The sequence below is a fragment of the Saccostrea cucullata genome, unplaced genomic scaffold (genome assembly GCF_032062105.1).
Source record: "Saccostrea cucullata isolate Sc308-1 unplaced genomic scaffold, CSIRO_AGI_Scuc_v1 ctg102, whole genome shotgun sequence".
Lineage (NCBI taxonomy): Eukaryota > Metazoa > Mollusca > Bivalvia > Ostreida > Ostreidae > Saccostrea > Saccostrea cuccullata.
The window spans coordinates 585,497-610,004 of NW_026938483.1; the positions used below are offsets into that span (position 1 = coordinate 585,497).

The 24,508-nt window shown below is 35.6% G+C and overlaps 1 protein-coding gene across 1 annotated transcript; it reads right to left on the minus strand.

Annotated features, from left to right (window-relative positions):
• Positions 1–1,326: 1,326 nt before the first annotated feature.
• Positions 1,327–23,688, minus strand: LOC134250424 (serine/arginine repetitive matrix protein 2-like). Its single transcript, XM_062732790.1, is given in 21 exon segments — positions 1,327–1,833; positions 2,049–2,148; positions 2,382–2,419; positions 2,421–2,467; positions 3,008–3,182; positions 3,435–3,718; positions 3,876–5,674; positions 5,769–5,845; positions 5,985–8,153; positions 8,347–8,495; positions 8,874–8,921; positions 9,620–9,673; positions 11,398–11,529; positions 14,854–14,889; positions 15,257–15,336; positions 15,530–15,625; positions 16,206–16,307; positions 16,918–19,546; positions 21,076–21,190; positions 22,409–22,879; positions 23,605–23,688. Coding segments are annotated over 21 exon segments (8,661 nt in total). The 5' UTR covers positions 23,620–23,688; the 3' UTR covers positions 1,327–1,788.
• Between the last annotated feature and the right edge of the window lie 820 nt (positions 23,689–24,508).

Genomic DNA, 24,508 nt, shown 5'->3' on the forward strand with positions numbered 1-24,508 from the left:
GCAAACCAGTTTTCAACGACATTGGTTACATCGAGCCGCAACTTGGCCATTGGTCTCATTTGCACAGCATGTGTATTTTAATCAAAACTTATATATATCCAAAGGACAATGTTGGTCAAGTTGCGGCTCATATCTAATTTTTTGAAAAAGTCTCCAAACTTCCATCAAGTTAGCCACTAAATTAACATATCCCCGAGTGTAAACAATTGATATTATAATCGGTTTACTCATGCGACATTCCAGGGTTCCATACGGAAATGCTTTCATTAAAATTTTCATTGTGTTTGTCGCTTGGAGTTTCTATTCCTACAGTATTTATAGTACTTCCAACTTCAAACTAAGGAAGATTTTTGTGCAAATTTTGATAAGGTTGATTATATCTCTTATTTTACCGTTTTTCTTTAGGAGTGTTTTGAAAGAATTCTGGTATTGGTAGTGATATTAGTAAATAAAGCTCATGTTGCCTCTGTATTATGGTCTGCAGGGTGATACATCTACCCCATCCCTAAACACTAGAATCATTTATTATTTGTGCACCATGAAACTATACAATCCCTCTCTTCATAATTTAAATTCGTAGTGTAGCATCTGATTGCTAAAAAATCTATGTGCTATTGTTTACTTTCCACATCCATGCGATCTGAATGTCTTTGCCTAATTGCGGGTAGCTTAATTTCGACAGTGATCCCGTTCAAATTTCAGGAATTTAAGGCTTATACATGTTCTTATCAATGGCGTCTGTAATTATAAAAATATGTATGACAAAAAATTCAAGGCATAAATATCAAAAGCATATGCTTGCAGAATAATCATAGATTAATTTAGCAATAAATTGTAATGTATAAATTAAAATGGGTAGCCGAAAAAGTTCCAAATGACGTACGAAAGTGCACTCATTCTTTAGCCAGTGGTTGTAGCTAGGATTCAATGGATGGACAGCCAGCCAGGTGCTGAGCAATAGAATGATGTTACTTGATTTTTTAGCTCAATTAATTAAGCTTCAAAAACCCATACAAACAATTCTGCATTTGTTGGAAGAAGAAAGCACACATATAATTTTTAAAATAGCATACCATTAATTAGTGACTTTCTATTCCTTCTGGATATTGAAATTTCTTTCTATTAATCAAAATAAATGAATTGGTTCAAAAAAAAAATCCTCATTGAGGGATAATATCCTGATCTGGATCTGTCTCAAACCTAAATACAAATATGTATTTCTTACCAAAGTGAACTTTTAACATGCAAATGACTAGTGTAAAATGTTGTTCCAAGCAATTAATGATCAAGAAAAAGAAGTATTATTAATCATTGAATAATTTATTAAATATTGGATCATAAGTCCAGAATAAAATACATGTAGGTGTGAACAAATACTAGCGTTAATCCTAGCATTTAGTGAATTACCATATCTTATGTTTAATGCTTGACAATACTAATACCATAAAGAACAGACAACTCCTGACATATTATTGTACTTCCCCACCACTGAACAAAACGGCACAAATACAATTTTTTTTTTATAAATGTCAATTGACAAGACATAGAAACATTAAGAAATCTGTTTATTTATCTAACCAATAAAAATAAGATATTAAGATTTCAGAATCACTCCCTAATTAATGATCTAGCTAAGAGTAAGTGTAATTCGTTAAATATCAATATGACATAAGGCACTATATAACATATAGAAGTCCATCCTCTAACTATGAATGTCAGGGAATTTCATTGACAAAAGTCAATATCACAGACAATAATTCCACAAGGAACAAAAAAGTGGCTGCCATTTTATCTCAAGGTTGCACTCTTCTTCAAAACATGCCTTTGTATTCTCTGAAATTACAAAAACAAAACAATATACAGATGTCAGATTGATATTGCAATAAATTGAATGCCAATTCTAATATACTGCAAGGTGCAATCACATTAATAAAGTAAAATCCCATTAAAGATTTAAACTGATTGTGAGTAATATACAATGTAAAATGGTAAGATCTGCATCCATAGTTATTTTTAAAATAAACATTATTTAACCAGAGTTGTCTTACCCTGTTGAACACCTTAGCCTTCAGTCTGTTCAGTGCATAATCTTCCTGACGTTTTTCTTCTTTCTTTTTCTCCACAACCTCAGCAAGTTTTTTGTATGACCTTTTATAAAAACAATTCAAGAATAAAATTAACGTTTCCTCCAATACCAAATGCAGATTTGTAAAAAGTCATGTATTTTTACAAAAGATAAAAGAGAAAACAAAGATAAATGTATTTCTTAGCAAATGATCCGTTGACTGTAAATGATACAAATATTTAAGTACACAAAGTATTCACACTCTAATCTTTCTTCACTGTAAGTATCCCATCTCTCTCTCACTCTAGATACTCACTTTTTAGTACGTTCTTTTATTTCTTGCTTTGTAAGAGTACCCTATCTCTCTCCTCTCTCTCTCTCTCTTTGGAACATGGAGATTTTCTAAGAAGACAAGAAAAGAAGTTCAAGTGATTTGTTAATTGATAATAAATCATCAGTTATACATTGCACATGTAAATCATTGTTTCTACTACAGAAATTTAGTAAATGAATAAATAATATTTATCAAGACCAGGCATATGAAGAAAATAAGATTGTTATAGTTATAACTGACCACTAAAACATGTAACAGAATTTCATGAACATACAGTTTTACATTTGCAAATGTACAATGAACATGTATGTTAACATCTGTCAACCAAGATGGACATATTATGATGCTGTCAATTTCATTCTACAAAATTTCAGTTAAGTGCTCAGAGATATTGAGAGTTTCATGCAAGGGTCTTGGGATCACTTAAAAATATCACTAAAAATTAATTGCATTTTTAATCCAAGCACTTTAAAATCAAATCTCAATAAACTAAAAATAAATTACTAATTTTTAAGGAGAAATCGCTAAATTTGCGTCTCGCTAAAATTTCCACTTATATGGTATTGTCCATGTCTCTCACACTGTCCCCGTCTGTTATTTGTACTCACCACTATACGGGTGTGCGTCAGGATTTGCCTCCTTCTTTTTCTGCTCGGCAAACAGTCGTTCTCTCTCTGCCTCCATGGCCGTCACCAGTCTGCGTTCCTCTGTTGCCAGGGTAACTCGCTTCTGGCGTTCACGGACGTGGGAAATTGTGTTCTGTTTGTAGAGCTTAAAGGCCTCCTAAGAATAAAAAATAATTGAATTTAGCTTTCACATTTCATTTCATAAACCTTTGCTCATCATTGCTAAACCTGACAATTTATGTCTGTAAAATGACAAGCTGCTGAAACAATGAACCAATCTTTATCTTAGTGAAAGCTTCCTTTATTCATTATCTTCCAAAAATAAGATTTCATTCTGCTATTTGATTTTTTAAGAGAAATGATTCCATGATTAATGAGTTCAGAATCAGTTCAGTATTCATTATTTCACCTGTAGAGACATTTTGTTGAGGGGCTTTGACTCTGAATTATCATCGTCCGATTCCTCCATTGTATTCTCCTTGTTCTCAATCGGTTCCCCCTCGGGGTTAAGATCAAACTTGGTGTCACGGGATTTGTTCATGATATCCGAGTTCACGATGTTCTTCCATTGGCTGGAGCTGACATTCTTGGGTTGCCATGGTTCGTTACGCACAGCATGAGCCTGCTGCTCTTTAAGTGGCTTTCTCCATGGTTTGACCTCCTTATCCATGGGGATATACCAAGCCATGCCTCCTGGAAGAAAATTCATAAATAAAACACAATCACCTTTATTAATCAAATAGTTTTTCAATACATTTTTCAAAATAAATATCCTACTTTTCCTTTGAGATTTTTGAAGTTTTGGAATGAAAATTGTTTTTTTTCTTTGATACAGTGGTGACTAACTTACGTGGACTGTCCCTCATTCTGGCAGCATACTCATCCTCTGGGGTCTCCGGGGTAAACATCTTATTTTTGGGAGGAGTCTTCATTATAAACTTCTCATACTCAGAGTCTGACTCAGGGACAAACATCCTGGATCTGGGGGGAGAAGTGGACCCAATTCTCTGATGACTCGTGAACTGTGTCCCAGGAGAAGTTGACTTGACTCTCTGTCCACCAGACAACTTGGATGAGGGTGACTTTGCTCTGGGAGGGGTATACGACCGATGACTCAGACTTGACCTGTCTGGAGACCACTCTTGATGTGGTCCCTTCTGACTGTGATGTTTTTCCACCCTGGAGGAGCGGGCAGACTTGGATTTCCTCTGACTCTCTGGTGACATGAGGGGGACAGGAATGACCATGGTGTTACTGTAGGACGGGGAAGCATTCCTCCCTGTTGTCTGTACAGCCTCAGATTTCATAGCTACCTCCTTGGGTCTTCTCCTCATTGTTGGTGGACTGACTACAATTGGGGAGGGATACATAGTACCAATGTCTCTCAATTTCCTTGTCCTAACAGGGGAAGTCTCCAAATGAAATTTCTCTCTGGCAGAAGATAACTCCTCGTCTCGATGTTTCTTGCGATCTCTTGACCTATGCCCAACTTCATCATTCAATTTATCTTTCTTTTGCTTTGTCTTTGGTTTACGGATTACAATAATATCACTCTGAGATTCAGAATCTTCCAGAAGAATGGCAGCAGATGACGATTTTTGGAAGTCCCTGTTGTCCTTAGATTTCCTGACACGAGTTCTCTGTAGCTCTATGCTGCTGTCTTTGGAAGAGGTTGAGTCAAGAACTGGCCGGGTGGAATCACCTGAATCCTCCATCAGAGTGGAATCTGAAGGCAGGAATGTGGACGACTCATCTGACTGTGGAACTGAGGTTGTAGAGACGTTCTCCAGCTCTGCAGAGATGGCCTTGTCAGAAAGCTTCCCTTTCTTCTTTGCTCCCAGTAACATCTCCAGCTTCTTCAGTTTCTCCAGTCTCTTCATCTCCTTTCTCCTCTCCACATCTATCTTGTTCTTCTGAGTCTCCACCTTTTCTTTGAGTTTCACCATCAGAGGATCAATCACGTTCTTCTGTCTGTGCTTCTTGGCTTTCTTCTGGGACTCTGTCAGTACACTGGGTGATGCTCCTCTACTGGACTCGAAGCTTGTGTCCTCTGGGATAGAGTACAGTGTATCAGCACTTTCACACTTCTTCACATCCTGAACTCGGACACTTTTACTACCCTTCATCTTGTTTTCCTTATTCTTCTGTCTCTTTTCTGTTTCTGCCGTTTTCTTCTGCTTTGCCAGGATTTCTGCGTAGCTCCCGTTGCTCTCCTCTTCACTCAGTGTCTGTCGTCTCTTCTGCTTCTCCATCCTCCACTTCTCCCCCTCTCTTGGCCTGCTGTCCCCCTCCTTCCCCTGGCTCTCTAGCTCCATGTCCGCAAGCTCCTGTACCACCCTCCTCTCCTTGACCTTTTGGTACGTTCGGTCATCTAGTGCCCTCTGTACCACATGCTTTGTTGGGTTCCGCAGCAGACTGGTCAGGGTCTCCATCCGTGATGTGTTCATGCTGCTGTCACTCTGTGTCTCGTTCATCTCCTGGAATTTCTTCCACAGGTCATTGATGTTGGCGGGGAGGGAGGGATCTCTGTCTCTCTCTAGGGTTTCTCTGAGGGCCTGGGCTTTCTTGCTGGGTGGGACACTGTCAAATTCAGCCCCAAATTCCTTCTCCTCTTCCTCAGATAAAATGTGGCCTTTGGGTCTCTTCATTCTATGAATCAAATATTAATATTACATATATTTCTTTAAAAGTGCCTTCTTATCCATATTTCCTTGAAAAAAATATAAGTGAAAAATACACTTACTTTCTCATTAGTTCAAGCTCTTTCTTTGCCTTTAACCTCTCTGTCCTCACCATATCTTCAAACTCTTCATCTGGAACCTTTATGAACATTAAAAAATTATGGCATTTATAAAAATTGATTTAAAATGTTCTTTGAGTGTCCTTAAGGTAGGACCTTAAGTCACTATATATCAGATGTACATATACTTATCTTTTAAAACCAAAAACAAAAACTTACCTGTGGAAGTTCAGTGAAAATTTCCCCATCTACTACATATTCCCTCAGCTCCTTCTCACTGCTTTTGTTTGCTGGTGACCTTGACCTATTCAGTCTTTCAGATGACCTTTCCCTTGACCTTTGACCCTCAGATCTTCTCTCATCAGACCAATCTCTTCTTGTTTCTCTGTCTATGGCCCGTGGTATAAACATGTCCAAATAATCCTGACCCCTATCCAGAGACCGCCCCCTCTCTCTTTCAATATAATCATGTTTGTCAACCTTTGGCCTTTCCTGGTTAGCTGACACATCATCTAGTGCTTGCCTGGTTACTGTCTCCAGGAGATCAGCTGAAGAAGATTTGTAAGGATCATGGTCCGTGACAGATTTCTGTTGGTAAAGGTCACTTCCAGATCTGTAAGGTAAATCAGTAACCATGTCCAATGGCTGACTGATTAGACCTCTCCCCGGTTCTAGGGGCTGACTTAATGTATCTTCTCTCCCCAATCTGTACAGAAGGTCACCTCCAGTTTCCAAAGATCTGCTTTCTAAGCCACGACCTGGTTCTAGTGGAGAAACTCTCTTGTATTCCTTATCACTGTCACTGCGCCCACTATAGAAGCCGGATGATTCCACTGCAGCTCTTGATTGATACAGATCAGATCCTGGTTCAAGTGGTCGACTCTCAAATGACCTAGGTCTGTCTTGAGCAATGTTCTCACTAGATACAATCTCTGCTGGTCGAGTGCTGTAGCTACTCTCCACTGCATAAGAAGATTTTGGAGGAATTTCTGTATCCTGTCTTCTGTCCAATCTTATGTTATCATCTTCTATTGGCCTTGAGTAGGCTGATGTTCTTGGAATGTCTACATCCTGTAACCGGTCAGACCTTGAGCCAATGTTTCCTCTGGATGGGTAGTAAGCTGGTCGAGTTGAGGCAGCACTAACGGTGTACCCATCTCTCCCTGGGTCTGTGGACCTGGGTCTGGAGTCGTAGTCCAGTGACTCCCGGCCTGGTTCCAGGGGCCGACTCTGGTACTGCTTCATGATGTCTCCCAGACTGTCGTACTGGTTGGGAGTGGCTCGGTCCAGTTTGTCTTCTTTCTTGGTGTATTCATAGACCTCCTCTCCCTGTGGCCTGGATCTGACATACTCAGGCTGAATTTCCTCTGGTCTCTCTCCTGGGCTCTTTCTTCCTCTATCTTCAGAAAGCAACCTATCATCACCTGACCTTCTTTCTAATGGTCTTCCATCATCTCTATCTCTCCTCCTCTCATTTACATCATCCACCTGTCCTCTGCTTCCATAATCTTCTCTTCTGCTAATCTCTTCTGGTGGTTGTCTCCCTTGCACTACAGCTCCTCTGCTATAGTCATCAACTGGAGACCTTCTACTTCCATAATCTTCTCTTCTCCTCACCTCTTCTTGAGGTTGTCTACTCTGTACATTAGTTCTGCTATATTCATCCTCTGCTGGCCTCCTAGATGAGTATGGAACATCTCTCACCATGGGATTTCTATCTGATTCTCTATCTGAACCTCCTTTCCTTCCATTAGTATCTAATAAGTCACTATTGCTTTCAGGGCCAAATATTTGATTTAGAATTTTGTCTGCCTCATTTAACTCTCTCACTGCTCCTTGAAACGCAGGAGAGATAAGAGAATTTGGATAAGACAAGATGGGTGATGGCTGGGCAGACATATCCATCAGTCTTCCACGGGAAGCGGGAGAGGAGGAAATCTGCCTTCCCTCAGGACTCATCGCCACAAGGTCAGTTTCTGACCTTGACTTACTTTTAACAAGGTTATCACTGCTGTTCTCCCTACTGATGTGTGCCTGTTGACCCGAAATTGTTGAAACATCACGCACACGTCGGGGAGTAGCAAACTGGTCACCAGGATCTGATCGCGTTGTCATGGACATCCTACTGTCTTCATAGAAATTATCAAAATTACGGCCTCCCTCAGAACTATGGGGCTGACTGGAATGGAGTCCAGTGGACTGGTCATGACTCTGCAGATGATTGCTAGCCCTAGATGAACCACTCCTGTTAGAGAAGTGATCACTACCAACAGAGGGAGCTCTGTCTGTTGCCATGGGGACCCTAGAGCTGTGTTCTAGACCACTATCTCGTTTGTAGAAGTCACTTAAAGGATTGGCAAGGTCACTCATGGCTCGCTCTCTGTCATCCTGGAAAAGAGATCAACTCATTTAGTTATCTTAATATAACAAATTCAAAATTGAGACCAGATTTTCAATTCTAACAGAGAAACTGCAGCTCAGGTTCTTGATCATTCCTATCTGAATCTAACAATTTATATTTTATGAGAGATGCTTGTTTTACTTCATTTCAATCTTTATTTTATAAATAATGAAAACTCACAGAAATGGATTTCTCCTCAATTGTTGACAGAGCATCCTCAACGACATCCAAATTACTCCGGTTACCATAGATACCAGAGGATCTGGGACCATCCTGTCTGCTTCCTAGGTGTTGGGAAGGAATGTAAGGACCCACTGCATCATCAGAGCCTGATAAATATAAAACAAATCTAACATTGCCTGACATGTAAATAGATTTTTAAGTTGTATGTGAATGGTATTTTGTATACTACATGTACTAGTGTGGTTTCAGTTAATCCAACATGTGAGATTTTGTGATCAAAACGTGATGACTATTGTGATAAATTCCTGATTAATTTACGTCTTAGCCATTAAAATAATATTCGAATAATAATCTTACATCTCAACAAATCAAAACATTCTTGCACACATGATTAGTCACAGATTACAAAATGTGTTAAATAAAGCAAAACTGATCCATTAATGGAGTTAAGCTGAAATAAAATCTCCAAGCTACAAAATAAATATTAGTAACAGGACAAGACTGTTTAGTCACACTTTGTTTACCTCGGATACGGGAAGTTCTAGTGCCCCGTAAAACTCGCCTGAGTGACACTGTAAGGGTGAGAGGATGAATTCAAAGTGAAAGTGAAAGTGTAGAGTACTGTACATCACTGATTTTAGGAGAATTCACTATCAAATTCACACACTAATTTTTTTATGAAATAAATGTGAGTAGTATTTGTGAGGTATTTCTTTTTATTCCATTATTTCTTGGCAGTTTCTAAAGGCTATACCAAGGGTGGATCCAGGATTTTCAGTTAGGAGTATAAATTGTTATGTATCAGGTAGAGAAAATATCATTCTTTCAAAACAACAGCATCAATTCCTCATTTCCTTGGTAATGATTTCTCAACACTCAACAGTTTTATGGCCATTTCTGATAATCCTATGTCAGTATTACAAAAATCAAATACACTGTACGATCATGACAAGAATTTATTTAAACTTAAATTCTGTGCATAATTGTACATTACTGTTTAAAATTTATCTTTTGTTTGTAAGGAGGGTGAAGTGGGGATGGGGTGTTATCCTTATAGTAAAAGCCAGAGATTCTATCAAGTTACATGCATTTTGTTTAGCTCAGTATGTTTAGCTCTAACTACAAAGATAATCACAACAGACAGAGCTGTATCGAGAGAGGGTACTGTAATTTCAGGATAGGATCATGCAAATAATAAAGCACTATAAATTAAAAATTCCATGCGCATGTCTACGATGCTGTAAGCTGAGGATGTGACCTTTGACCTGACCTGTGTGTGTACTTTCCAGTGTGGTGACACTGTCCGCCAGGGGGCCTGTCAAAACTCAAAATCATCAGTTAATCAATTTCTTACATGAAAAGCTCATATGAAATGTTTCTGTGTGTACAACACAATACAAAAAAACTTCGTTTAATTTTCGTTATTTTTGTATATTTTGTACATGACTATATCTACTGCATGTATGCATATTTTACCAGTGGTTTTTGGGGGGCCTGTCAAAACCCAAAATCATCAGTTAATCAATTTCTTACATGAAAAGCTCATATGAAATGTTACAATATTTCATCAAAATTTTTTTACGTTTAATTTTGGTAAAAAAAACTGGTAGTAAAAATAACAAATTAATTTTTGTACGACCAGTTTTATAAAAATAGGCTTTGTTAATTTTCTACATAATACAAAAATATATTATTAAATTAAAATCTCTTTGTAAAGCCAATTTTTGATATTGAATATCAAAATTCTCAAATATACTGGTATTTTATAGAGTTTTTAAAATGTAAATATTGACTACTCTTTTTATATGCACAGTGTATCAGGAAAAAATTACTGAAAGATTTTAGTGTTTAGTCCATAAACGTATGCGTTATGGAAATCTGGATATGAATTCAAGTTTTGTTGAACTTGAATATGTTGATTTTTAATTTTATTTCTTTAATTTTATTCATTATAAAAATGGTATATGTTCAACTCTCCTAGTTTCTTTCATGTCATTATTTCAAACGAGGATGCACTCGACATTTGTATTAGATGTACATGTACACCCCTCATGATATTGTACGCATTTCTTTCAATGTCGTCGCTTCTATAGTTAAAATGAAAATTCCGTATTTGTTCACATTAACTTCAAAATATCAAACATTAAACTCTTCATCTATTTCAATTTATATCAAATCCCACATTGCTAGGCTACCGAGGAAACATTGTTGACAGAAAGTCAAAGTTACGATTTGCTGCAATAGGATATTCATAAATGCAGATAATTTCAGTGCAAGTGAGCAATTCTTTTCAATTCTATACTTACATTGTGTATATGAGGTCTATAGTATTCAATTCTCGGATTTATCAGGTCTTGCTAATGTATCTGATTCTGTGGAAAACCGAGAATAAAGGGAGGAAAATAAACATCTCCTACATTTTCAGAGTTGTTCCTCTTTGATCAGTTAGGGTCTGAGAACAACATCGATTTTACATTGTAAAAAGTTTATTGTTTATTTATTGTTGTTTTATTTAATTAAAGAAGAAAAACAATATTTATATCGTGTATGCACAAATTGTAATGAAGTCGAAGACCATTAATCAGAATGTTATATAGCCAGTTGTACATAATGAGAATTTTGGCAATGTAAAATAAAATTTTCAGAATAAAAAAAATGCTGCGCTTTGATCAAAAATACAATTTATTGTATACATATGAAATGAAATGAAATAAACATTAAGGGATGGTATTAATATTTTATGTCTTGCTTTTTACGGAGTTTAATCGGGTTAATTAAAAAAATACATGGTGCACAATCACAACCAAGCCCCATATCCCAATTTTTGCATATATCTGAATCCTTTATATAGCATGTTTAACTGTGACAATACATCTTGTGCTCAATCCCCACTCCGTCAGGACTGGAGTCGTATAAATGAAATCGCAAATCTCCCCCAGTGTGTTGTACGTCTTTAAGTTTTATAAAAATAGGCTAATTTTCTACATAATACATAATTATTAAATTATCTTTTGGCCTTTTGATATTGAATATCAAAATTCTCATTACTATTATAGAGTAAAATGTAAGAGTAAATAACAGACCTGTATGGTCTTAGCTTGGGTCCATCTCTACGATGGGATGCACTAGAGTTACTGACATCGGAATCCCCTGGGGACATCCCGCTCCCAGGACTGGAGTCTATAAATAGATTACAAATACCGGTAATATACAATCACTAAAATTACTGACATGGGAATCTCTGAGGACATCCCACTCCCAGGACTGGAGTCTATAAATAGATTGCAAATACTGGTAATATACAATCACTAAAATTACTGACATGGGAATCTCTCAGAGGACATCCCACTCCCAGGACTGGAGTCTATAAATAGATTACAAATACTGGTAATATACAATCACTAAAATTACTGACATGGGAATCTCTCAAGGGACTTCCTGCTCCAAGGACAGTATGTAAATAAGTTATACTAAATATAGAAACAATCGCTAAAATAATATTTCATAATAGACTTAGTTTTTTTTTTTTTTCAAATTTTTATTGAATTCTGATATTGATGAAGACAGTCCTGGTAATGCTGAAATTAAATTTCTTTTATAATTCAATCAAATACATTTCATTTCCAAGAAAAAAAATTAACATTTTCCCTTTTATTACTGAATGCAATAAATGTTACCTTTTAAGATAAAACTTGCTAAATTTAGCATTTGATATTATAATCCAATAAACTGTTTCCAGCTAAACTTCAATAAATGTATAAATACTTTTTTAATTAATAACAAAGGATAATAACAGAACTGTTATTAATTAATATGTACTTATTCCAAAGATTAAATAACAGGGAGTTGCCATAATGATACGTGCTTAAAGAAACATATTATTCTAGTTCTGTTGTACTAAAATATTTAATAAAAGAATCCTCTTATGTATTGTGATAATAATTCACTTTGATCATGTTGATGTTAAAACACATTAAGAGAATGAAATATCTGTTAACTAATTCTTATTACTCTAATATTAGCACAGCATGGATCTATTTCGATAATTAATTACAATTAATTTAAATTTGTGTAGGAGTGCCCCACTATTAGTGACCTGCACATCTCACGTGTGAATGCTAGTGTATACAAACAAATTAATGACCAAAAAACACAAGAAAATCGGAGAAGCTATGGGTAACCATAGTAACCACAAACAGATTCTTATGAGACTGTCTAGTTAACTTCCTGTTTCTCCTGGACTTATGGAAATTAATGACAGATCAAGTATTCCTAATATCATAAATCAAATTTAAAAAATAATAAAGAGGGAAGACAAAAATAAATAAACAAGAAAATTAAAAGCAAAAGGCATATTCATATTTGAAACTTTTAGATAGCTAAATAGAAATTGTAGCATATATTGTAAACTATCTTTATATATCTATAAATTTAGATATTTAATAAAATGTGCAATTTGTTGTATGTGAAGAATTTAATCTCATTTAACATGTAAATGGTAAACCTGTTACAAAAAATGACGGATCATTATAATTAGGTTGAAACATAATTAGAGCTTAATTATAATTTAATTGAAATCTTTTGCGTCTCTGACTCCAGTTGACATCTGTGTACAAGCTTGTAGCCGGTGGAAACATGAAGACACACGAGGTGAATGCCTTAGTGTTCCAGAGCTTTCTATTAATTCTAGAGACTTCCATTGATTTTCAGGTGTATAATCATTTTCCAGGAAATTATTTTTCCTTGACCTGCCGTAAATTTGGAACTCTGTTCATGAGCTAAATGATTTTCTTGTTTGCATTAATTAAATCTTAAAATTTGCTACATTTCAGCCTTATTTAGAAAGTCTATGACCTCTAACCTTTGTGATTCATTTGACATGATTATATAAGGACATAAGCACTGATGTACATCTGTGTGACCCTATTGTTAACATTTTTGCACTGTTGTATAATTAGTGTTGACAACACAGCCTATAGTTCAATCTGTCACAATTCAAGCGATCCAAACTGTTACGCTATGACTCCACAACCATTAATGGAAATTTTCTCCCTGATGAATATTCATGTCTAGGGTAATTAACATTTAATACCTTGCTGTTGACTAGCAGTAAATTTAGGGTGGTACTGATGTTCTGAATTTAATTCTGAATCTTGATTGTTTTACTCAGAAATTATTACTCACCATCTGAAACTTGATTTACAGTGTTACATTCCAGAGTGTCTTAAAATCTGAACATTTTCTTTTTTTGGTCAAGAGTAAATCAAAATTTCAGAAAATCAATTTTTCAATACTTCTCTTTAGAAAACTATACAACTGTATTTTTGTTGTTGTTTGACTTGACCTTAACTTACCTCAATCATGTACCTTACTTAACTTTAACTGTATTATGACGTAATAAAGGTATGATGTCACAAATGTTACCATGACATCATGTGGATAAGACTAAGCCCCTATGTTATGTTTTCAATATCAGTCAGTTTTTCAAATTGAAAGCATGACTTAGCATGTATTTTATCAGAATGCTTGAAGGATTGACAGACATAAAGACACTGAATGGTTTGGTATATTAAAGCTATATAAGGCTTATCTGAGCTAAAAATAGTATGTAACAAGATGGAGATTAGATATACATGATATGTATTACATGTATTAATGTTCAAATTAAAATTTCACTAATTTTTGGACTAAAAATGTGGAGTTGGTAAATAAAAATCACTTATTTTTTAAAATGCTTTTTATATCTTTGAAATGTGATTGATTTAAATTGTATAACTTACAGAAAAGTCCCATCTATATAACAAGTAATAAATCAAATTTAGAAAGATATTTTGAATTTCGGCTATCTGAACTTATTAAAAATATTTTATACATAGCTTCAACATCCTCCTTAATACTGGGGTAAGTAACCATATGGTATTCAGACAAAAATTACTTTCTTTTCATTAACATGAGTGAACTGTTAATGTGTAGAGTGTTTGATATGTTTTCTCTTAAGCAAACTTTTATTGTATATTTTATTTTGTTAAGTTTTATGAGATTATTTTTATATAAGATTGGTTCGTTTTAAGTAAAATGGCATCTGGAGAATTGAATCAAACATATTGCGATCTCCTGCAGAAGTCTTTATCCATGTATAGTTTGTTTTTTTTTTGTTTTTTTTGTATTTTATAGGATTGAAAATGTAAGAAGTATTTTGTAAAGCTGAGTAAATAACTTGTAACTGATAAATGTATTGTTCATTTTGAATTTAGTGTTGTTCAATTACATGAAATTCTGCTGACTTTAAACAGGTTATTGAAACCTCTGTTACATCAACTTATCTGTTAGTAGCCTGTATTGCTGTATTGGTTTATAAAATTAATAGAACTTGGAACATGCTCTTGACAATCTAAAATGCAATATTTAATGGACAGATCTCCAGGAAGAAAACTAGACAGGTTGTACTTTGATTGATTAATATAAAATACCACAGTAACAAGTAAACCAACATAAACCAAGTACCTTTCAGCTTAGGTTTGTATGGCTTTCTTCTACCAACTAAAAAATATTTTTTACCAATTTTTGTATTGCAAATATTTATGTAATAAATTTCTATGACAATTTCTTTAATGGAAAATGAATATGACTGTATTTGTAGACATTGTCTGTTGTCCAATCCATTCAGCTTACAGTAAAGAAAGAAAAAAATCATAGTTATCAGAAAACTCTTATGGACCAATTTCCATTACCTATAAAAATGTTTTAATATTTAAAAAATAAATACAGTACACCAATAGATATACATGCCCATTGGCCATTGGTACTTTCACTATGACTGTATGTAAATGATGAAGATCTACTCTGAACATGAAATCTGCAGTTGTGTACTTTATCTTATGATGTGTGTTAGTACATGTGTACTTACTGGGGGGAGTACCATCCGAGTGTCCCTCCAATCTCTGGCCTGAGGACAACATGTTCTTGGGTCGGGCTCCTCCTATGCTACTTAAAAGAGTCAGAGGTCAAGGTCAAAATTATATAAACAAAAAAGAAACTCTTATTAAAAAAATATTCTTTCAAATTGGGATAATTAAATTAAATAAACCTATCAATTAGTATCAAGTTAACTTTTTTTTTCAAGATTCTAATTTTAATTTTTTTTCTAGATTCATGTAGTCAATTTCAGAGTTTGCCTCACCTTGATGAGGTCAGGGGTCGTGACATGTCCCTTTGTAGGTCACTGTCTGGTAAGATGGACTTGCTATCCTCAGATTTACTTCTGCTATGGCCTTCCCTTATTGAAAGAGAAGATGAATGATGAAAACCACCCTACAGTAGGAGACATCAGGATAATTCCTAAGTCAGGAATTTGTTACCAATAATGAAAATTACTTAGTATATACATCTAAATCAAATTTATTTCTTTGCTTAATTCCTGATTAATCAATTTAGATTAGTAACATCTAGGAATAATAAACAAATAGAATTATTCCATAATTACACATTATGTAAATGAAGAATTTTGGCATTTCTTTCCTTATTTCTTGTAAAATAAGAAAACAATCATGTTTACATCATACACTGATTTGGTAATCGATATATAAATCCTTGGCATAGTTGCCTGGCCCACATGATGTTTACATGTCTAAAGGAGACAGATGGTCTTAATTTATATAACAACAAAAAAAAAACCCACACCAATAGTGTACTGTCAAGTCTATGCGTAAAGTTTTTTAGCAAAAATTTCAGGGAGCCATATTCTATCTACCATTTTACTATGAACATGATGAAGTTGTATTTTAATTCTCTTGAAGTTAAAATGTGAGAAGTTGACCAGTAAAATTTGAATTAAGTTTTACAAACATGTCTGTTACCTGCTTCTCCACCCCTCTGGGGAGAGCTCTCTAGGGTCACTATAGCGACGCGGCCTTAACTCTACAGGAGTAGTGTCCAAAGAGTTAAGGAAAAACCTCTCGCTGTAAAGTGAAGTGCATGCAGCCATGTTAGCAGTAGACAATGTGGTGACACCAGATCATGCGCCATACAAACAATGGTGATATAAGTTTATATGTGTATTCAGAACATATAGAGCTGTGGATCAGTATGCTCTAAAATTACAACAGTTTTTTGATTGCAAGAGTCAGGAAAAGAGAAAAATCTTTGCCAAATCCTTTTTCCTCTCAAATTAGGTAAAACTCCACAAAGCCCCCCTTTCCAAATTATTAAAATATATTTATTAGACCCATTAGCAAACAATTTTATTTTAAATTGATATTAAATGTTTCATACTGATATACAGCTCAAAACTAGTAGCAAGCAACATTCTCCTAGACTGGCAATACATTTTTGTCTTTGTTTTAAAGTGCTGAATTCACAATTAAGACTTTATTATCTAGAATAAGTATAGAATTACACTGTTATTTATGATAAATATATATATATTTGCATTCAACACTTTTATCGTAAAGTAGGAGATACATGTATATAAGCCTCTAACGATTCCTTAGCCACTAATTATCATGCAGTAATTCTGACATAAAATACAAACAAGCAACATATAATGTTTAACATGTCTCTGACACTTACTTTGACAATGGATCTATTTCCCTTCTGTTTCTATCAGCGCGGGGTTCTCTCCCTTGCCCTGTCTCAGATTGCCTCCCTTGCTTATCCTCTGGTGGCCATGCCTCTTTTGAGGCTCCTTTCTGCTCTGTGCCATACACAGTGTAACATTCTACCACATTCCTGTATGGTGTTCTCAGCTCAATGCTGTGATTAAATGTTTGGTCAGACATTTTCTGTAACTGAGATGACAGGAATGTCTTAGCATTTCCAAGGGCACTGAAGGGCAGGCCAGTCTTAAATGACATCTCTGAGAGTCCAGTCTTGTCGGGGTGACCATAGTCCAGGGAACTCATCTCGGACCACTCCAGCTGTTTTCTGATATCTTTATCCCTCGGAGCGAAGCTGCTGTCTGCTGAGGGTAGATTATAGCCATCATAACTGGAATCCAGTTTTGGAAGTTCCGCCATTTTTTGGATGAGTTTTCCCTCCTCCTTGACAACCCTCTCCAGTATCCCTGTGGCCTGTTTTTGTGGGTGATCTGTGGTCAGGATTTGGAAAACTCTGTTGGCTAGTCCTGTTGTATCCTCCTCAAACTGAGGCTCCATTAAGGCAGGCCCACTCTTCTTCTGGTACTTTGCAATGATCTCCTCAACATCTGGTGCGACATTACCAATACGAATTTCATCAATCTCCACCTCTAGCTGATCAGACACTACGTCTGAAGTGTCATCCTTCTCTGTGCTCTCATCCTTGGTTTTCTGGCTGGATTTTCCTGAGGACTCATAGCTTCTATTGACTGATCCAGGACTAGCCTCCATTGTCTCTGTATCTGATTTCATCGTTCCCAGAAATCTTTCACTGTCTTCATACCCTAGGTCTGCTCCATGGTCCCACAGAAGTTTCTTTCCACCACTTTGTGCACTCTCGGCCTCCGACACAAAAGACTTTTCACTGACTTTGAGGCTATCTCCAAAAGTCTCTTTTTCTCCTGTCACATCCAGAGAGTTGTCCTGATTGAGATGGACGGGAAGACTGTTCTGAATCTCTTGCAGATCTTTCTGTAAACGTGAGTAATCCAGGGCCGAGGGGTCGACCTTTCTTGGGACCTGCTTCTTCTCCACATAAGAAGTTCTCTGTAATATCTCCTTTACTTTATGGTCCAGTGAATCCTCTGACTTCTGACTGTCCTCTGACTCGTGCCTGGCATGTCCATTTGCTGCAGTTTTCTTGTTTCTACTGTTAGGCTCAATGTCAGCCTGAGTTTCCTGAGGAATTGGTATAAATGTCTTACTGCTTGGTTCACTAGCAGCAGACACGTCTTCACTGTGTTTATTACCAGGAATGTTTTCTGTGCGAGCAAGAAGCTTGGCAACTTCTTCTCCTAGTGATGACCTCAGACTTGCATCAGATGCCATTGATTTTGCCGACTTTGTCAGATCTTCCTGAGTAGAGTTTCCCATGGTTGGGCTAGGTGTGGACAGTCCTGGGTACTGGGAACGTACAGGAGAGAACTTGTACTTTGGGAAGTCTTCCCGGTCACTCATTCCCAGTGCCTCTTTGCTGTAGAGACTCTGATGAAGAGATGAACCCAGCTCATTAGCACTGTTCAACAGTTTTGCTACTCTCTGGGATAAAGCATCTTCCTCCAAACCTTGAGAAACATCTAGCGGTTCTGTAGATCTACCACCCTGTGACTTTGTCTGGAGATCTGACTTTTTCATGGGAGGATCAAAAGATTGTGGTTTGCTTAACAATTTACTTCTTTCATCCACAGGTAGATATCCTTCAGAATCTGTCATTCTGAAGTCTGACCCGCCCCTTGATACTGCTGCCCTGACTGGGTCACAAGAGGTTGTCCTCTTGGCATATAAACATTCATCAGACCGGCCTCCAAGTGGCTCTGGTCTCTGATGAGGTACTTGAGAATCTGACTTTGAAGCTTTGTAGCTAATTGGAATAAATGAATTAGATGATAACTTGTCTGAGTCCGAGTTACTGGACCCTTCAGAGGCCCTCACTGTGGAATCACTCTCTGATGCTGATATCTTCCCCTGAGAACTTGTGGACTTGACTTCTGTGGAGTAGAGAACGTAGGATGCAGACGGCTGGTGATGACTCAGGTCCTCCTCTTTCAGTGAGGACTTGACACTCCCATTCCCTGAATCTGAGGACTTAGCACTAGGGCTCGGTGGTGAGTTTCTCTTGGTAGAGGAATTGTTCCTTGAAAGTTGTTGGGCATAAATTTCTTCAAGTCTGTCTTCTTTAGCCATAAATTCATTGTCTTTCAATGGAGCGATAGTGGGAATTGCAGCGGAAGCTGTAATTGCTTCGCTGGCATTCGATCGTGGTGTGTGGTTCGTATCGGATTCTGTGGCGTAGGGATTCCATTCACAGTCTGACATTCCGGTGGCAGACTCTGGATACCGGGCGTATACAGCGCCGGACAGGTGCCCCTGATTATCCCCGTCTGACAAGCTGTCACTTTCTGCCGAGGCCCCTGGGTATTTTGAGGGGGAGAAGTTACCCGAAATGAAGTCCTTCGAGACCTCTGAGATGGCTGATGTTAAGAATTCCTCCTGGACACTGTTCTGGGGTGAATCCTCTTCCGAGTGGTCCCCGCCGATAGCGTACTGAGACAGACTAAGATTACCTGTAGATAATAAACAAGGCTTAATTAGACAGACAGACAAATACACAGACTAAGATTACCTTTAGGCCATCCTTAAAAAGGAAACAAGGCTTATTTAGGTGTGGGTAGGTAGACAGGCTAATTTTTTTTTTTTTGTAGATAATAAACAAGGCTAAATTTCGATTATGTACAGGCAAATACACAGTCTAAGATTTCACCAAGTTACTAATCAAACAAGAAAACAAGGCTTAATATTGACAGAACACATCAGTTCTTTTTTTTAAAAACGGTGTAGGTGCAATGGAGATAAAAAAACAAGGCTAAAATTAGAAAATGGACAGACAAAAAAAAAAAATTCCCTAGATAAAAAAAAACAAGGCTTATTTAGACAGACAAAAAAACAATTTTTTAAGGATGGCCTTAGATAAAGAAACAAGGCTTATTTAGACAGACAGACAGACAGATAGACTAAGATTACCTGTAGATAATAAACAAGGCTTAATAAGACAGACAGACAAATACACAGACTAAGATTACCTGTAGATAATAAACAAGGCTTAATAAGACAGACAGACAAATACACAGACTAAGATTACCTGTAGATAAAGAAACAAGGCTTAATTAGACAGACAGACAGACAGACAGACAGACAAGGTTTAATTAGACAGACAGACAGACAGACTAAGATTACCTGTAGATAAAGAAACAAGGCTTAATTAGACAGACAGACAGACAGACTAAGATTACCTGTAGATAAAGAAACAAGGCTTAATTAGACAGACAGACAGACAGACAAAGATTACCTGTAGATAAAGAAACAAGGTTTAATTAGACAGACAGACAGACAGACTAAGATTACCTGTAGATAAAGAAACAAGGCTTAATTAGACAGACAGACAGACAGACAGACAGACTAAGATTACCTGTAGATAAAGAAACAAGGCCTAATTAGACAGACAGACAGACAGACAGACAGACTAAGATTACCTGTAGATAAAGAAACAAGGCTTAATTAGACAGACAGACAGACAGACAGACTAAGATTACCTGTAGATAAAGAAACAAGGCTTAATTAGACAGACAGACAGACAGACAAAGATTACTTGTAGATAAAGAAATGAAGCTTTTTAGACATACATATAGACAAATATTACCTAAAAACCAAAACCAAAATCAGACAGAGGGACCTGTATATTAATAAGTAACTATAACAGGGCAGTCACAATAGGAATTAGGGCTTAAATTAAATCACAAGTTTGAATATAAATTATGGCATCCAGTACTGATCATTTATAACCATGTATATAATTCTGTAACCTTACAAATTCACTTTCAAATGAAATAGCCAGCAAAAAGAAATATCTTTTCTCACACTTTTTTCAAAACTTCTCAGAATTATAAAGCATCTGTTCAGGTATGCACATCAACAAAACGAGGGAAACTTGAACTACATGTAAAACCAATAATTTATTTTGTCTGTTAAAAAAACAAACACCAGATAACGTAATACCCCGGTATTTATTTCAAAAGTTGAATGGATTAAGACTAACCATCCGAGTTCTCTGTTGTTTCTGATTTCCATCCAGATCCTTCATCAGAAGATAATCCGCGGAGTGGAGAGGCCCGACTGGAATCCCCGTTATGACTGTCATTAGTAGATCCCGTCTGCAATATAATGTTAATACACTTATATTGTGTAAATTATGACTGTTAAATAGTAATTATAGAAAGATTTTATGACTGTCATTCGAGGATCTCATGTGGAATATAATGTTAATACAATTTTAATGCATAAATTACAACTGTTAGTAGTTATATATAAAGAATTTACAAACACCTACGTTTCTGTGCAGAAATCTTTTGAAAACCATGAAACCCTTAATACATATATTCCCAAAATAATTCATATGTAAATTAATAATTGCTTGACTCTTTTCTCAGAAACATTACTGTACTATAATTAGGGATGTCAACAAATAGTCGACTATTCGACTGTCAGTCGAATGGACCGACGATCGAATAATGAAACGACATTCGAATATTTGATAAATGCAAAAAAAAAAGGGGGGGTAAAGAATTCTTGAGCAACTCAAAATCGTAAAGCGCCATTCCTAAAACCATTATAGTATCCATTCTCTGACGAATAAGAGCTTAAACACAGTCACAGTATATAAATAAGTTTCTACATTGTAAACATAGAAAGTACAGTAATTACATACCGCAATAATAATTTTCAATTACTGACCTTTATTGTTATCATAGTAAATTATGCAGCGCTTTACTGGACTTTGAAAATTATTAATTGGACTTGTACCAATTATAAATTTATTTATTACCTCTAAGAATGTTTAAATTATGCTATAGAAACACAGCATAGCCGTGAAGTTTTGAAACTTCGATAATTATTAAAACAATCATCTCCTCCCCTTTTCCAATTTATTTTAAATACTGAGTAAGCTTTAAAAACAATGTGCTGACAATTCTCTAAGTGTACTAGAACAAAAGAAAGTACCGACCAATTTATGATTCTGATTCAAGTTATGAAATTTCATACATTTTGGAGAATCAATTGCTGGTGTAAATCTATTTCATTTCTACATCGTATCCCAACTTAAGGATCATCTGAATATCGGTGTGTAACACAAAGTATATATAGGCATTTAATGTTACTTTTTACATAAATTTACGAAAAAGTTTTTTTTTTATTTTTAAAGACACTATCGATGAGATTTTTTTTAAAAGATATGCTCCGAATAGTCGACTATCGTTCAAATAATGCAATCGAATGTTCGACTAAGGAAAATAAATATTTTGACATTCCTAATTATAATGCCTTGCACACAATTTTTATTAAAACCCGCGAATTCTTAGGCAATATCTTACCTGATTCATTGCCCCAGAATCTATGGATGATCTACCATTGTTTTCCATATTGTTTATTGTATATTTTACACCCGCGTCATTGGCATGATGGATATCTTTGACCTTTGTAACTTCCAGTCCCTCTACACTATGATAATTAGAACTATTTGTGTCTTCTAAAGAAATCTGTGACAAAGATGCTGATTCTAATTCTATAGACACCTGGGAAAGCCGATCAGAATATGCAGATAGTGAACTCCTGGCTGATAGATTAAATGTGTGAATGCTGTGTGTATTTTCCTGAAGGTTTAGATTTAGCCGAGGGACAGGTCCTTGGTTTATGGATTGGCAGTAATTCAGTCGGTTTATTTCCCTTGATCTAGTGGTCTGCTGGGATAAACTGGACACGGAGAACTGACTTTCTAATGACCTGGTAGAGAACTCTTCACAGTTGTCTTCAATCCAAGGATCAATAGGAAGAGAGAACCAAACCTACATAAAACAATATAAAAATAAAACGCAAGAAGAGGAAAATAAAATACTTGCAAGGTTGCTCAAGATTATATTAGCAATTATTTTTTAACTTATCTATAGCCTATTTAATATTGTTTAAAAACTCGCTCTCTCCTCTGATTGAAAATTAGACACTACTGATAAAATGAATGATTCAATAAAAATGTCTTAAGTTTTCAGATATAACATACATTCTAAAAATTAAATAAAATGCTTCATATTTGACATTTTCTACTTCATTGACATAGTTCATAAAATTGATTTTATTAGTTTGCATTTTCTATATTAAATAGAAGAAGTGTAAAATTGACAACAACATTTAATGCACATGTATTTACATGTTATTGCAATTATCAATGCCCTTGTTTTATTTATGATCATAATTTCACAAGAAGGTAATTAGTAAATTACTTTGCTTACTTACTTTGCAAATACATGCAACTTATTTCTGGGTGTAAAAAAAAATATGAAAGCCTAGATAGGTCTTTCAGTCACTTGGGAAACCTAAACTATCAGTGTCGTATCCACCATTGACATATGAAGTATACCTATTGACAGCGGGCAACAACTTGAACAAGTTTCAACAAGTGAGCGTTATCGATTTTGATTGGAGTCAATGTAGATAAACGAAAACTTTCATGTTCTGCTAAAATGTCATGCCTGTGTGTTATAATCTGTAAAATATTAAAACAATAAATATGCACCTGTCTGTTTGTCATAATGATTCATTATTTTTCTTCATCGACTATCTTTTTGTTTTGAAAATAAGCCGCCATATTTCATCTCGTCTTATCTCGCGTGATTTTCCCCTTGCGAGATTATCCTGAGGTGAGGGATGGTATCAAAATTTGTTATTTTGATCGACCAGCAATTTCTTTCCAAAATCAATTTTCCCCCTTATCATCCCAACAATTTTTTTTTATAATATATAATATCAAGCCAGTTTATAATAATAATGGAAAATTGACTTAAACTGAGTGAAAAAATCTTGAATAGAATGAGAAACAAATCGGATTTTCATTTAGAAAAAAAAAAAAAATTTTATAAAAAGCGGCAAATTTAAGTCACTAACTACATGTAGTATGGATTCTACCGAGGTTTGCGTTTTTGGTGACTTGAACTGAAGCACATACAGACATGCACTGCAAAGCGGGTTTGTAAAGGTCAATTCTTACTCAACAGTTTCTGATAACAAAACGCCCATAGAATACTTTTTAACTGGCAGAATATTTCTAAAGACATATTCTTCCTTATTTCGTATCGCAATTCAATCAAAATTAATATCGGTAGTTATAATCAATTTTCAGATACAAATATTTTTATTTATCAGATATTAGGTTAAATTTAACAATTTTCCTTCTTTACGAAATTAAAAATTAGAAGGAAGAGTATACAAAATATGGAAAGGAAAATTATGATATATGTATTTGGTATTTTGAGGCAGATTTTCCTATTTCAAAGAAATATTGCCGATTAATATACTCCCCCCCCCCCCACCCCCCCCGGCCTTAGAGTTTTTAGATTTACATCTTTTGCGATTAAAAATCTATATATTTGAAAAAAGTAGTTCTTTAAAAAGTAGACATTAAAGGGATCGACGTAGCATCG